General features: G+C 44.1%; 1 protein-coding gene across 5 annotated transcripts in view; it reads right to left on the minus strand.

The window, feature by feature from the left end:
- The window catches only part of WWP2 (WW domain containing E3 ubiquitin protein ligase 2), a 151,887-nt gene that overhangs the window by 77,664 nt on the left and 58,826 nt on the right, over window positions 1–15,397 (minus strand). For all 5 annotated transcript variants that reach the window (XM_037041380.1, XM_037041381.1, XM_037041382.1 and 2 more), the window contains exons 5-6: window positions 6,238–6,375; window positions 4,406–4,502 (exon numbers count right to left, since the gene is read on the minus strand). In XM_037041380.1, the coding sequence (XP_036897275.1) occupies window positions 4,406–4,502; window positions 6,238–6,375 (235 nt within the window). The remainder of the gene's footprint in view (window positions 1–4,405; window positions 4,503–6,237; window positions 6,376–15,397) is intronic.

Consider the following 15,397-nt stretch of genomic DNA (forward strand, 5'->3'; position numbering starts at 1 on the left):
CAATTGGTTGCCTTTCATACAACTCCAACCTGGGACCTAGCCTGCAACCCAAGCATGTTCCCTGACTGGGAATTGAACCATCGACCTTTTGGTTCACAGGCCAGCAGAGCCTCAATCCACTGAGCCACACCAGCCAGGGATTACTCAATTATTCTTAAGGAGTTGGCAAGATCTCACTGAGAGATGGAGCTGGGAGGCTTTGATTGGCAACCAAAAGGTGCCTTTGCTAGCTAGATGACCTTGGATAGATGAACCCCTAAGATAAAACCCTTACACGGTTCCAGTTCTATGGCTTAATAATGCAGTGGAAAAGGCTGCTTTGTCATTGCAATCTTCACCTTCACGGGCATGTCAGAGCACCTTTGATCATGGTAAACAGCACCCAAGTCCAAGAAAAACCTACCCTTCAGACAGTGAAAGATAAATATTTAGTCTGGGAGGCAGCAGACAGCAGCCCATCACTCTCTCTGCCCCAGCACCCAAGGACAGCAGGGGATTGTCCTTGAATCCTGAAGGTTTGATTCATCACCCTCTTAACTGATGTGAATGCACCAGTAATGCCACATTTCTCAGGTTAGGGGAGTGGGTACAGGGGTGCAAGAGACAGTCTCCAGAGCAAAGAAACCCCCACCACTTTCCCTGAGCACTCCCAGTGTGCAAGACCTGAGAAAACTGATGTGCCAAGAGGCTTAGTGACTTGTCCAGCATCACAGAGCAAGCCGTACTGGGAGAACCCATCGAGTCCACTGCTCTGCTACCACCTGTGTGTGCACACTGACCGGCAGCAATGGGGAAAGGGGTTCTTAGGGACACAGAAGATACTTCCTTCAGGTGAGACTTTCAAAAGCATTTGCTACTGAATGGCAGCAGGTTCCGTGTGACCACAGAATAAATACTTAGATGGCCGAGGCCTGTGAAAACAAGGCCATGCATGAAAAAGCTGCAGTGGCCAGGCGGATGGAAGAGGACTCCTATGTGGTTTGAAGAGCTGGAAGATACTTTGCCCACCAACAATTAACTAGCACTGAATGTCTACTGTGTGTCATGGCAAAAATGCATGCGATTTTCTGTCGAAGTCTGGCTGCTGCTTTAGCAGTCACCAATCCTCAACACAAACAACAAAGAAGGCCTGTCGGCATACTGTGGACAAATTTCTAGGTCTTTCAACTAGAGAACTTCAGAGAGCAATAAAATAGGTCAAGAACTGAAGTCCACACTTGTTAAAAGCTGCGCTCTGCCTTCCAGCTCCACATAAGTATCAGCTGTTTGACACAAACTTTCCAAGTCAGCTAAAGGCCAAGAGGGTGGTTAGTGCAGAGCTAAGAAGCATTGTTCTCAGAGAGTGAAATGCTGAGTGTCCCTCTTTGCCAGCCACTAGCTGCTGAAGACATTCTGTTTTCTCTAGTTCTGGGTGTCTATCATTCCTTGGTGGACACAGACTTGTCAGGTACAGTGTCAGTTCTTACACTGTGAGACTTGACTATTCGTCCCAACCTGTAAGTCACCCACCAAGTCACAGAAATGAGTAACTGGTCTTTAGAGTGCAAGGTGACACTTTTGCAGAGGCTTGGAGAAAAGACGACAGGAAAACAGCACCTCAGCTTCTAATGATGCTACGGACAAAATATCCAAACACCCAACCCTCTATTGCTCCAGACACCGAAACCTCACAAATCCTCAGAACAACCAAATCCTGAGAGGCTGATGGCTATCCTCAGAGGAACCTTTCCAGACGCAGTGGGTATCAGTTGAGGCCATACTGTTTCCCCAAGTGTTTTTCTCCATGCCCTTGGTTTTGTTTGGGAAGATTTTACCAATTAATTCACCTACTCTCCACAGAGTAAAAAATTTGCAAAATTCATTCTTATGATTCTTCTCCTTAAACTGCCTGGGACTTTTGTACATTGTAATAAACAATAAAAACAGGTTCCCGACTTCCGCCAAGATGGAGGCATAGGTGGAAACACTGTGCCTTCTCCCACAACCAAGTTTGAATAAAACAAAGGTTTGGAGAAACAAAGACACAACCAAAGGACAGAAAATTGAATTATACGGAAGTCCGACTACATCTAACCGTTCAACGGGGACGGTAAGAGGGGCGGAGCCAGCAGCGAGCAGGGTCGGGCAGGACAGGGCCCCCGACCCAGGCGCGCAGGCAGACGGGAACCAGTTGGGGTGCGGGGCAGACCGCGGGCGCATATTCGCGCACAGTGAGACAGACCACGCAGGCCCCAGGGGGCGAGGGCTGACGGCGGTGGCACACTCGCGTGCAGTGGGACGAAACGCGTGGGCCCGGTGACGGCAGCAACTGCGGCACCGGTGAGGGCCGTGGCGGCAGGCGGCGGACAGGACGCCATAGTCCCTCTTTGACCCCGCCCCCACATACAGCGTCACAACCCAGCGACTTAGTTGCCCTGCAATACCAGTGAGAGCCATTGTCCCTCTTTGACCCCGCCCCCACATACAACGTCACAACCCAGCGACTTAGTTGCCCTGTTCTAGTGAACACTTTAGGGCTCTGATCCTGCTATGGAACAGGCACGAACAGCCCAAAAGATGGCGCAAGAAGAACTCAAAGTCCCAGAGCCAATAACTCTAAGCGACCGAGAAATTGCCAGCCTCTCAGAAGCACAATTCAAGACACTATTTATCAGGATGCTCACAGAACTGGTAGATTATAGTCACAAATTAGAGGAACATAGTCACAAATTAGAGGAACATATGAAGGCTAAACTAATTGAAATGAAGGGAGATGCACAGGAAACCAATAGTGATGGAAAGGAAACTGGGACTCAAATCAATGGAATGGACCAGAAGGAAGAACAAAACATCCCACCAGAAAGGAATGAAGAAATGAGAATTCAAAAAAATGAGGAGAGGCTTAGGAACCTCCAGGACATCTTTAAACGTTCCAACATCCGAATTATAGGGGTACCAGAAGGGGGAAAGAAACAGCCACGAGTGGAAAACTTATTTGAACAAATAATAAAGGAGAACTTCCCCAGTCTGGCAAAGGAAATAGACTTCCAGGAAATCCAGGAAGCTCAGAGAGTGCCAAAGAAGTTGGACCCAAGAAGGAACACACCAAGGCACATCATAATTACATTAGCCAAGACCAAAATGAAGGAGAGAATCCTAGAAGCAGCAAGGGATAAGGGGACAGTCACCTACAAAGGAGTACCCATCAGACTGTCAGCGGATTTCTCAAAAGAGACCTTACAGGCAAGAAGGGGCTGGAAAGAAGTATACCAAGTCATGAAATCCAAAGACCTACAGCCAAGATTGCTTTATCCAGCAAAACTTTCATTTAGAATGGAAGGACAGATAAAGTGCTTCTCAGATAAGGTCAAGTTCAAGGAGTTCATCATCACCAAGCCCTTATTATATGAAATGCTAAAGGGACTTATCTAAGAAAAAGAAGATGAAAAAGATGAACAGTGAAAGGACAGCAAACACACAGTTATTAACAACCACACCTAAAACAAAAGCAAACCAAGAAGACAGCTAGATCAGGAGTGGAACCATAGAAATGAAGAACACATGGAGGGTTAGAAACAGGGGGGTGGGAGGGGGAGAAGAGGGGAGAAGGCACAGAAAACAGCATAGATGGTAGGCAGAAAATAGATAGGGGGGAGGGCGAGAATAGTGGGGGAAATATAGAATCCAAAGAACTTGAGACACGTGGTTATAAACTAAGGAGGGGAGAATGGTGGGGGAGGGAGGGTGTGGGTGGAGGGGATTGAAGGGGGGGAATAGAACAACTGTAATGGTATAGTCAATAAAATATATTTTTAAAAAAACAGGTTCCCAACCCCCTCCCCATCTCCCTAATATACCTAAAACTACTCTCCTGCCTGGGATTCAGTTGCCATGAAAATAAGATTGCACCATTAACACAGGCATAGGATAGGAACATCACTAAATAAAATGAAGTCATCCATGATACGTATAACATATATAATACAACCCAGACTCTAAGTATGGAGGTCCTAGCCAACATTCCAAAGAGAACCATAGATCAGCCCCCAAAGTAGAAACAGACAGACAGAAAACGTCGTATTCAAAGAAGCATTGCACTAAGCATTTCTGTATGTATCCTGGAAAGGTAGCTGTGGCCGCTGCACCTGACGCATAGAAAGCAGTCCAGTTCTGTTCAGCAGTTCCTCTTATCCAAATAACCAACCTAGCCAGTCCCAATGTTTGACAAGCAACCCCTGACCCTTCCGAGAATCCTGAGTTTTGTATTTTGTATTCCCCTCTGGGCCTCCTTCACACACTGAGTCAGTTATAAGCTCTCTGGAAATTTCCACCAGTTTCTAACATAAATTGTTCCTCGCCACTTGCCAGCATGTTTTCAATGGCTCTAAGCATCTTCCAAGCTCCTCCTCATCCACAGGGGTCTTACCGGGATCTCCCTCCGAAGCAGTTTGTGCTGGGGGGCTGGTGCCGGTTCTCTGGAGTGACAGCTGTCCCACTGGATTCTCTCGAAGACGGCTGTGATCCTGGAAAGGGGGTCCGTCACAAGAAAAGACAAACATTGAGAAGCTCAGCCCTTGCTTGAGATGTGGCCACAGGAACAGAGCTCACCTGTGTATTAGTGACCCACTATGCAGGGAACACAGACAGTCAAGCAAGCAGCACGAGAAGGAACTGGCACTGCAGCCAGGTGAGATCTGATCAGGGCTGCAAGTCAGAGGGGCTCACACCTGGGAAACAGCTCTTCTTCTCTAAGACCTTCAGGAATGTCTAAGGCACTTACTAGCATGTCACCTTCCACATTAGATGAACCTCAGCCAACCACATGGCACAGAGAACAGATGCTGACCACACAAAGTTGGGGCAAGGAATTGGGGCATTTCTTCATATCACAACTTTTAAAAAGCCAAATCAGACTCAATTAAAATCAAATCATGATACAATTCTGCTAAAAACCTTTTGACAGCTTCCTGCTTCTTAGGATGAGGTTCAAAATCCTTATGAAGGTCTTCAAGGCTGTGTGATCTGAGCCGACCTGCCTCTGTGGCCTCACCTCCCACCACCCTCCGTGCTACCCACAACCCAGCCCTGTTCCTACCACAGGCCAAGCTCACTCCCACCTCAGAGCCTTTGCACATGGGACCCTCCACCTCTGACTCAGTCACCCCTTGACCCACACCCCCACCTTGGCCTGTTTAAACTTCTTATACTCCAGCAGGTATCAGCTTCCCCAAAGAAACCTTCCCTGCCCCTTCTGATTTAGATGAGACCCCCTAAAGTACATGAATCTCATACCAACCACTAACTTTCCTTCATAGCTTTTATCGCCATTACAGTTACACAATTATTTGTGTTTACTTGTTTGAGGTCTAGCATCCCCTACCCCACCAAGTAAATTATAAGCTCCTAGGAGGAGACACCATGTGAATTCTGCCTCTGCCCCCTTGCTATCCCCTGGTTGAAGACCTAGCACACACTCAGTGCTCAGTTATCTACACAGGCACTGTTTCTCTCCAAGCACCAAATGTGCCCAAGCACCACCCAGTCCAGTTGAGGGAGGAATCTCAAGTCAAGACCCCACCATTCACTGAGTGCCCTTGAATTACAATTCAAATTTCACTCCCTTGAAAGTATAGCAAGCCTGTTTCGGGCCTGGAAAGTACCTTAATTACATCACATTTAACAAGAAAAATTACGGAGAAACCCAACCCATCTCAGACTTCATGAAATAATTTCCTGCTAGATCCAAAGGTGACTAATTTGAGACTAGATCAAAAAACAAACAGCCCACATTCAGGACATAGTGGGAAACACTCCAGATTTCCTGCTTCTGAATATATTTTGCTAGCGCAAATCTCTTAAGACAGAGTCCCCTTTCCCAACCAATACCATCTCATAAAAGACACCTTCAAGCTCCCTAGGAAGGTTAACTGTACTGGGATGAAGAAAAATGGGCCAAGTAACATTTAATAAAGACATTTTATTTTCCAAAGCCCATGTGGGATGAAAAGGTGTTTTTCTCTGCTCTCAAATCAAGCAATGCTTACACACACTTGACATTTACTTTGGTCCTTTATCAGAAAGCTGTCCTTGTAAAATCATGTCATGATTTTGATCATGCTATGGATGCTAAAAAGAATCAAGGGTAGCTATGGCCAGGGCCGGCTGAGCCGTACCCAAACCCAGGGACCTGGTACAGAACCAAACCCTGGACACATCCTCTACTCCCCACCCCACCCCTGGGAGCAGGGCAGCACTCACCGTCTGTCACGGCACTGCCATTAGGCACACTTCCCAGATCAACAGTCGGCCCGTCCAGGAAAATTGTCAGCTCGCCGCCTGAGACAACACCGCCTTTGTTCTCTGTCTGCAGGTTCAGGGTCAGCTGTGTGTTCTCCACTGTTGGACACAAAAGGCAACATGAATGGAAGAAAGCAAATGCACCCAGAGTTAAGTTTCTGTAAGTTATAAGCTCCCACTTCACCTACTCCAACTCCCCTAGCAACATTTTTCTGCATCTTCAAATCTGTCTTGTGGCATGGAAAAAAGAAAGGGAAGGAATATTTGTCTAATTGTCATCACTGTTGTATAAGGCTGATAAGGAAGGCTGTACTCTCCTAAACATTTTAGATTACTAGGTTAACTCCCTAACATCCAAGTTACTTATTTGTTTGCTTATACTTGTGGGACCATAAAAAAAGTAGAAATACTGATGGCACACAGAGGAAGAAATAGTCCTGTCAGGCAGCATCCCCCTACCCATATAAAAATAGTGGTAAAAAGAAAAGAAACAGGTTAGGGGACCCTGGGGAAATTTCACCAGGAGTCATCTCTAGATGAAGGATTTCAGGGGTTTATTCTTTTCTTACTTGTGTTAAAAAGTGTTATTGTTCTCAACCCTGAAAATGTTTCATTCTGAAATAAGGAAAAGGTTTTTAAGCAATAAAACTTCAATACAAGTGAGTCGGCCACAGAGTCTCACAGCCCTGGGTTAGTCCCAGAAGGCGAGACCAGTCGACACCTGGCTCTGTGACTGAGGTAGGCAGGCAGCTCAGATTCACACAGTCCCCGAACACTAGGTCAAGTCAGCCCCATGGGCAAGCAAGAAGAGCTGGGGAACCACAGGAGGAAAACAGAACAAACTGGCACCAGGCAGAAGCCCCAAACCCTAGGTGGGCTGGGAACTGCCACACACACACCCCCCCAACTCCCACCACCAAGCTTGGCCACATGGACAGCTTCCAGCCAGTCACTGCTTGGGAGCTGTAACCTCCAGTTTAGGGCTGTTCAATAATTACCAAAAGAGCAGCGTTTATGAGGATTTCCAAAGGGTGTGCAGTCCTTCCATGCGTCCCCCACCTTACAAAGCCAGACCAGGCAAGTGCCACATATCCAACTTCCCTCCCCATCTACCACTTAGTTTTATCTCTTAGTTGTGACTGTATTGTTATAAGCTATCTCACTGGAGTTCTAGAACAAGACAAGCAAGCACTTCCTAGAAACAACCTCCCACACAGAAAAGCCTACCCCAAATCTAAGAAACAGATAAGACCCTTTAACTTAGCAAAAAAGTCTGGATCAATTCAAGGATCTATTATAATAAAGTAGAAACCAGTTACCCTTCGGGCTTTTAAGTTCTCCTAAGCATCTCTCCCCTCCCTTAACCTCTCTTCCCTATAAAAGATCTTTCCAAATCTTTTTGAGTCTATTGCTCTTTTCAGTCAGTTTCACTGAGGGGCCTGGTGAATTCCAAATATTTCTATAAAATAACAGATAATCTAAAAATGAGTTCCTTCAAAAGTCTACGAGTGGTTGGGGTAGAGGGAGAACTGAGGTCTGACGACCCCCAACACCACTTTCCACCCAGGCAAGTGAGCCACCCAGGGAGTGAAGCCCCAGCCCTGCTCCAGCCTCCAGAAGACTGCGGCCCAGCCAACAAATCGACAGCAACCTCCTGAGAGATCCCAGGCATGACCACCCAGAGAAGCCACTCCCAAATCCTGACCCACTGAAACCATGAGATAATAAATGTTTATTACTGTTTAAAAAAAAGAAAGTCAAGGAGTGGCTCCCGACTCTGTTATTCTGAGGTCCCATGCTGAAGTCCTGAGCAGGGAGAACAGCACAAAGGTGGAGGGCAGGTGCCAGCCAGGCACACTGGGCTCAACCTCAGTCCTATTACCCAACAGGTGTGCGGCACAACACAAATGACTTCACGTGACCACCAGTCTCCCTAGGGAACAGGGGGAGGGAAGACACTTGTAAAGAAATAACGGCACCCAGGAAGGTGCTAATACACTGTCATTTTTATTATCTCCCTGTTGACTTCCCTGTTTTTAGGCTGCAGAGTCCCAATTTCTCTTGGTCTAACTTGTTCATTCTATAGTCAGTTATTCTTTTGACCTTTCTGAGACTTTTTCAGGTTGTGGCAACAAACTCCACAAAATCTTTCCAGGAAAGCTACATAACCATCACAGAGACAAACCATTATACAGTAACTGTCCTGGAGTCTTCAAATAGTCAGTATCAGCCCTGGCTGGGTAGCTCCATGAGTTAGTTAGAGCGTCATCCCAATGTGCCAAGGTCGCAGGTTTGATTCCCCAGTCAGGGCACATACAAAAATCAAATCAATGAATGCATGAATAAGCAGGAAAAAAAGCAATGTTTCTCTCTCTCTTTTTAAAAATACTAAAAAAATTATTAGAATGTTATTAAATACATTTTGTTCTTTAGAAATGGACAGGAAAGAGATTCTCCTAGATTTGAAGAACTATAACTTAAACGCTATGTGTGAATTTTGACTAACCCTGGGCTTGAAAAAAACAGTCTTGCAGAAATCTGCATCCAGACTGGATATTAAATCATCTCTGAAATTACTGTTAATTTTCTTAGGTTCCATAATGGTATTATGGTTTTACATATAAATGTTCTTTTTCTTGTGAGATTCAAGAGAAGATTAGGATGATATCAGCACTTAGTCTTAGATGGATTTATAGGAGAACAGGCTGAAGTTTTTATGCCTAAAGTGCCATGATATCTGCAATTTACCTTCAAACGGTTCAGGGAAAAATGCCCACACCCACGGGCTCACACATGCTGGTTAAAAAACGAGACAAAATGTTAAAAAGGGTTGGGCCTACGTGGAGGGAGGGCATCTGGGTGTTCATTGTGTTACTCTTTCCATTCTTTTTTTTGTATGTTTGAAAATTTCATAATAAAAAGTTGGAAAAAGGTTTTCATTTAATTGGCAAGGCTATTAAAAAATTAAACCTCTGAGAACAGAACACCCCATTATTCTCTTCTAAAAAAAGAGCTGAGCCAGGGGAGCCCTACAATGCATAATGGGACTAAAGACGCCATTAGCTAATTGAGTGACAGACTTGAGCATACGGGGAGGCTGAAAGGAGTAAGTGTGGCTGGAAAACATATACTGGAATCTTAGTTATAAATAGCAGCATTAGGCACCTTGCCTCTGGGGCCCTCAGGTTTCACTACAGCCAACTTGGACAACTCTACAAAGGGCCTTTCTCTGCAAGTATGTCTTCCTACTGCCTTTTGAGGCACTGCTCAGAAATCAAGACACCAATGAAAAATTGGGTGTAGTAGGTTTATTTCCGTAACTAGACTCGGATTTAGCAGAGGAGCTCACCAGCTACTCCCAGCCTCACCCAGCCCTGCTCTATCTGCAGTCCTGCAGTATTGAGCATCTAGTATTCTAGACGTGGAGAGTCAGCAGAAATGACACAGACCAAAAAAAAAAAAAACAAACCTGTGCTTCTAAGTGTTAATTTCTAGTTGAGAGAAACAGGCAATAAGCAATGGGTTTTTCTTTTTTTGGGGGGGCGGTTCTTTTTGTAAATGGTGTAATCTGTTGGGAGGCTGCAGATGAGTAGAAAAAATGGAAGGAGGCAAGGGGATGGAGTGCCAGAGGTGGGAGGAGGGTTTGGGGTGGTGAGAAAGTCTCGCTGGGAAGATGACAACTGAGCGGATTTAAAGAAGGATGCGGCAGGGGAGCCATATCAGTATCTAGAAGAAGAAGATTCTAGGCAGAAAAAGAAGGAAGCAGAGGCTGGAGGTGAGAGCATGGCTAGCAGGTGTGAGGAATGGCAGGGAGGCCGGTGTGGCTGGAGGGAACAAAGGAAGAGAGGAGCAGGAGGCGAGGACAGTCAGTAACTAGAGCCCACAAGGAAGACCTCGGAGCCCTGCCAAGGTCTGCAATGTTTATTCTGTGTGAAATCAGAGCCCATTAGAAGGTTTTGAGCAAGGGAGGGACGTGGCTCCCATAGTAATACAATCACTCCAGCTGCAGGAGAAGCAAAGGCTGAAGCAGACAAGACCAGGTAGGCGATCACTGCAATATTCCAAGTAGGAGCAGATGGTGGCTTGGGCCAAGGCAATGGCAGAGTCTTCCAGGAACAGAGCGCCCAAGGGAGACTTTACCTTGGTTTCCTTCCCATTACATGTTAGTAAAAAGCCATGTCTCCCACAAGCACATCAGCCAGGACTCACAGGCCCACCAGTCTCTAGGAATCAAAGATTTGAGCAAATCATAGGCAGGGGCTGAAAAAAGAGCCAACTTAGAGCATGGCTAGAGGAAGTCAGATTCAATTACAACCAAATGGAACATATATAATGAAAATATTCTGCTGGCAAGAGAGTTTAGTTCCACCAAGAAAGCCAAAGTCCTGAGCTCATGCTAACTTCAGCAATCAGCAAACACTCTTCTTTGGGTATGGGACTGTGCCCCTCTGTTCTGTTCAAAGTACCCAATGGTAACCAATACGCTGCAATGCTGCTTTATGGAGGTCAACAGACAGTGGTAGGGCTGGATGGACATTAGAATCCAGGGGGAAAGAATTTGGAAAATCTTAAGGATCATGCCAGGAGATCCCTTCAAAAGCTGAGATACCAAGAAAGGCAAACAGATATTAGGTGTCTCCTGATGGAATCACACACCACCTCATCAAAAAGGAAAAAAAGAAAGAGAATCCAGATCAGATCGAGCCTCTAGATCCACCCATGAGTTTATAGGAAACACAGAGAGACAGAGGAACATGTTCACCCACAATTCAGTAAAACCTAAAATGTGGGAAACTACAGGACAAAATGTCTAGTTCCTGCAATAACAAATTTCAAGGGGTTAAAAAAGAAGAACCCATCAGTTAAAAGAGCCATAGGAGACAGATCGATCTTGTTTGGATCCTGACTCCAATAAACCAGTGGTGGGGCAAACAAAACAAAATGAAACTGTAAGGTAATTGGGGAAATGTAAAAACTAACTGAATATTTGATGTCTTAAAATAATTACCATTAAGTTTTATAGGTATGAAATTGGTGTGGTGGTTTATAAGAGTCCTTTTCTTTTAGAGATGCACATTGAAACACTTGTAGATAGCTGCGGACACGGAACCCACTTGGTTGCATCTGCCCTAACAGTAGTGCTAACTGTGCCATTATTCGCATGTCAACAGGTTGCTGAATAGTCCTCCTTTGTGAAAGAGGCCTTAACAAAATGGAGGGCCACGTGGGCTGATACCTATCAATAGTTTTTCTCTAGTCTTTGTACTGTAAATTTCAGTGAAACTAACTTTTAAATATGTCTGGAGAAGACAGACTCAGAAAGAGAGATGCTACTGTAATTGACTTAGTGCACTGAATGGAAGGGTACTATATGACACAATCTGTGGTTTTCTGTTTGAGAATCTTTTTTTGTATGCTACTCTAGATTAAAGTTTTATCTATTAGACCCATGATTGAGAATAAACAAATCTGTCCTGCCAAACAAAAAAATAATTAACTAACTAATTAATTTAATTAAATAAAATACTGCAGATGAAATGTGTCTGGGATTCACGTGAAAACAATCCAGTGAGATGAAACAGAAACAGCCATTCCTCGCACGGCTGTGGAGCTGGTGGCGGGCACACAGGGGTTCGCGAACTATTCTCTCCACTTTTTTCTGTTGTTCAATTTCAGTTGCCCCACACATTTCCCCCGAGCCACCCACACCCCCTTTCCACTTTTTTGTATGCTTGACATTGTCTGTAATAGGTTTTTTTAAGGCCAGCACACCCTAGGCACAAACAGTGACTTAAACTAACTAAAAAACTTACAAGAATTCAACAGTACTTATAAAGTTTGAAATATAAAAGGGCAGAAAATAATATACCAGCCAAGATGCTCAGAGAATTACTCTTATTTTTCCTGACTTCAAAGCCTCAGATTTGCTAGTGGCTTCAGGTTAATAATTTCCTACTGGGAAGAGCTATTACATGCAACAAGAATGAGTAATATTTTTCAAAGAATTACTTTTCTCCTTTCTTGATGTGGACTTTTTCATGTTTTTTTTTTTTTGCATATGGTACTAATAAGTATAGATAAATGAGGCACGGATGTTGCCTTCCTTGTTCCAACAAAAGAAAAAAACTATGTAAACCCAGATTGCCAAACTGTGCCACTGTAATAATGCAATTCAGTTATGAAATCCAGAACTCCTGCCTGGACAGTTTCACGGTATGGCAGTCTGGGTGAATGAAAAAACTTTCTACTTTAGAATCTTTGATCATCGTTGTCCCTCCCCACTCCCACATTACCAAAAGGTACATGCATGTACACACCTATACCTATTAAAAGAAAAAAAAATCTCTTTTTTCTTCCTTACTCAAAAGTCAAGTGCAAGGATTTACCTGGAAATTTGAGAAACATAAAACAAAGACACAAAAGTATGATACGTTTAAGAGAGACCAAGTAGTAGGTCAAGAGTCTTGGAAGCCTGACGAAGATGTGATTGATATGGCCTTAACAGAGCTGCTCAATGGAACAAACCAACCTCCTTCCTGCCTCCCTGTTCTCAATCCCACAGGCCCATCAAAAGAAAGTGAAAATAAGCGGGGCATTCATTAACAGGTGAATGTTCATTCTACACGTAAGCTGTGAAACACTGGTGCACAGAGGAATGAAACCGGAGGAAATTCCAAGAGGGCAGAGAGTAAACAGTCTCTTTTCCATTCCTGGGTTCCCCATAACCTAGACACACACAGGCTGGAATCTACTCCAGGTTTAAAGAGAACATTCGTTCACATTTCCTTTGCAGTAAAGGAAGTCTTAGGCTTCCAGGATTTACTGTTACGATGTCTTTTTGGCTTCCAACCTTACCCAGAGCCTAACAAGAGAAAGTCTTTTCTACCCCGCATCAGGTGGTAAACGCTGGAATGCTTGTTGGAATACCAATGTGGATTCTGCTTCACCTCAACTACCTCCGCCCCCATCACTCACAGAGTCCCCCACATTGGTAAGTTCTCCCAGAACACAGGGCCTAAGGAAGAGTCTACCTTGGCGTTGAAGCCTCTTCCATGTGCTGCTGTGGGGGGTCCACCATTAATTATCTCCAAACTCAAGTTGGGCCTACTGAGGGTTGCATTAACTCTTCCAGAGCAGATAGCTCCATTTTACAAAGCCAAGCTGTAAACTTTTCTTTTTCTCTTTATTCCCTGTTCATTTATAAAAGAAGCATTTTCTGGATGCCTACTATGTGCCTGACACTGTGCTAAATGCTGGATTATAATGAAATGAATATAGACATAGTCTCTGCTTTCAGGAGAAAGAGAGATAAGTAAACCATCTCACAAGAAAATGTAAACTGACAGCTATGAAACAGATTGCATGGAAGAGATCCATGGTCCTATAAGCAGCTGGAAAACTAACCTGTTTATGGCATCAGGGAAAGTTTCCTGAGGAACTGACTACTCCACTGGGATCTGAAGCTTCAGGCAGACAACTAGCAGGCTTGGGGAAGGGAGGTAGTTGGGAGGAAGACCACTCCAGGCAGAGGAAATACCATGTGCAAAGGCACTGTGGCACAATGATCTGGATGCTTCCAGGAAACTGAACAGAGATAAGTGGAACTCAAAAGAAAAGTGATCCAAATTGGGCAGGAGATCTATATGGTAGCCAGTGTAGTGCCTTGTGGGTCTGGCATGTTCAAGAGTTTTTTTCTACCTTACAAACCCTAGCAGGGCTCTTAAGGGTTTTTAATCAAGGTATGAAAAGATTTACTTTGTACTTATAGAATACACAAAAGTAAGAGTAGATGAAGGCATAGCAGGAAGCCACAAGAAAGGACCAGGTCAATAGAGACAGGGATGATAGAAATTAGCAGACTTGCAAAAGTAAAAACCAAGAGAACCTGAAAATAGATTAGAAAAGGGGGTGGGCAAGAGGGGTGGGGGTACCAAAGATGAATCCTGGGTTTCTAACTTACTTAACTAGACAAAGGGAAGATCTCTGCTTTGAAATATGGAACCCTGAAAGAGAACCAAGTCTGGGGAAGAGGGGATGAGTTTATATTTAGGCATGTTGACTTTGAGGTATTTTTGACATCCATAAGGAGAGAGCAAGAAAGTAGTTAGGTATGTGGGTCTGGAACTCAAAGGAAAGGTCAAGGCTGGAGTTTCAAATCTGTGGGTCACCTGCAGATGGTGGTTATGCATAAAGAGGAGATATAAATGGGAATACAATCACAGAAGACAATGGAATACTAGAAAATTCTTGGAAAAAAACTACAAGGGTTCCCCTTAAGATCAAGGACAAGACAGGGATGTCCATTTTCACCTCCCTTATTCAACATACTAGGACTAGAAGTTCTAGCCACAGCAATCAGATTAGAGGGAAAAATAAAAGGCATCCCAAACTGGAAAGGAAGAAATAAAACTGTCAATATTTGCAGATGACATGATACTGTACATAGAGAATCCCAAATATTCCACCAAGAAACTACCAGAACTGATCATTGAATTCAGCAAAGTAGCAGGATACAAAATTAATATCCAGAAATCAGTTGCATTTTTATATGCTGATAATGAACTAACAGAAAGGGAAATTTTAAAAAAACAATCTCATTTACAATTGCTTCAAAAAGAGTAAAATACCAGCCCTGGCTGGTGTAGCTCAGTGGATTGAGCGTGGGCCTGCGAACCACACAATCACGGTTCGATTCCCAGTCAGGGCACATGCCTGGGTTGCAGGCCAGTTCCCAGCAGGGGACTCATGAGAGGCAACCATACATTGATATTTCGCTCCTTCTCTCCTTCCCTTCCTCTCTAAAGATAAATAAATAAAATCTTTAAGAAAAAAAGAATAAAATACCTAGGAATGAACCTAAGCAAGGATGTAAAAGACCTGTACTTGGAAAATTGTAAGACACTGAAGAAAAAATGGAAGAAGATACAAATAAGTGGTAGCACATACTACGTTCATGGGTAGGAAGAATTAACATCATTAAAATGTCCATAAGTAATCTATAGATTCAATGCAATTCCTATTAAGATTGTAATGACATATCTCACAGAACTAGATTGAATATTTCAAAAATTTATATGTAACCACAAAAGGCCCTGTTTAGCAACAGCAATCCTGAGAAAGA

This window comes from Sturnira hondurensis, unplaced genomic scaffold (assembly GCF_014824575.4).
Source record: "Sturnira hondurensis isolate 20B ecotype Veracruz unplaced genomic scaffold, ASM1482457v3 Scaffold0003090, whole genome shotgun sequence".
NCBI lineage: Eukaryota > Metazoa > Chordata > Mammalia > Chiroptera > Phyllostomidae > Sturnira > Sturnira hondurensis.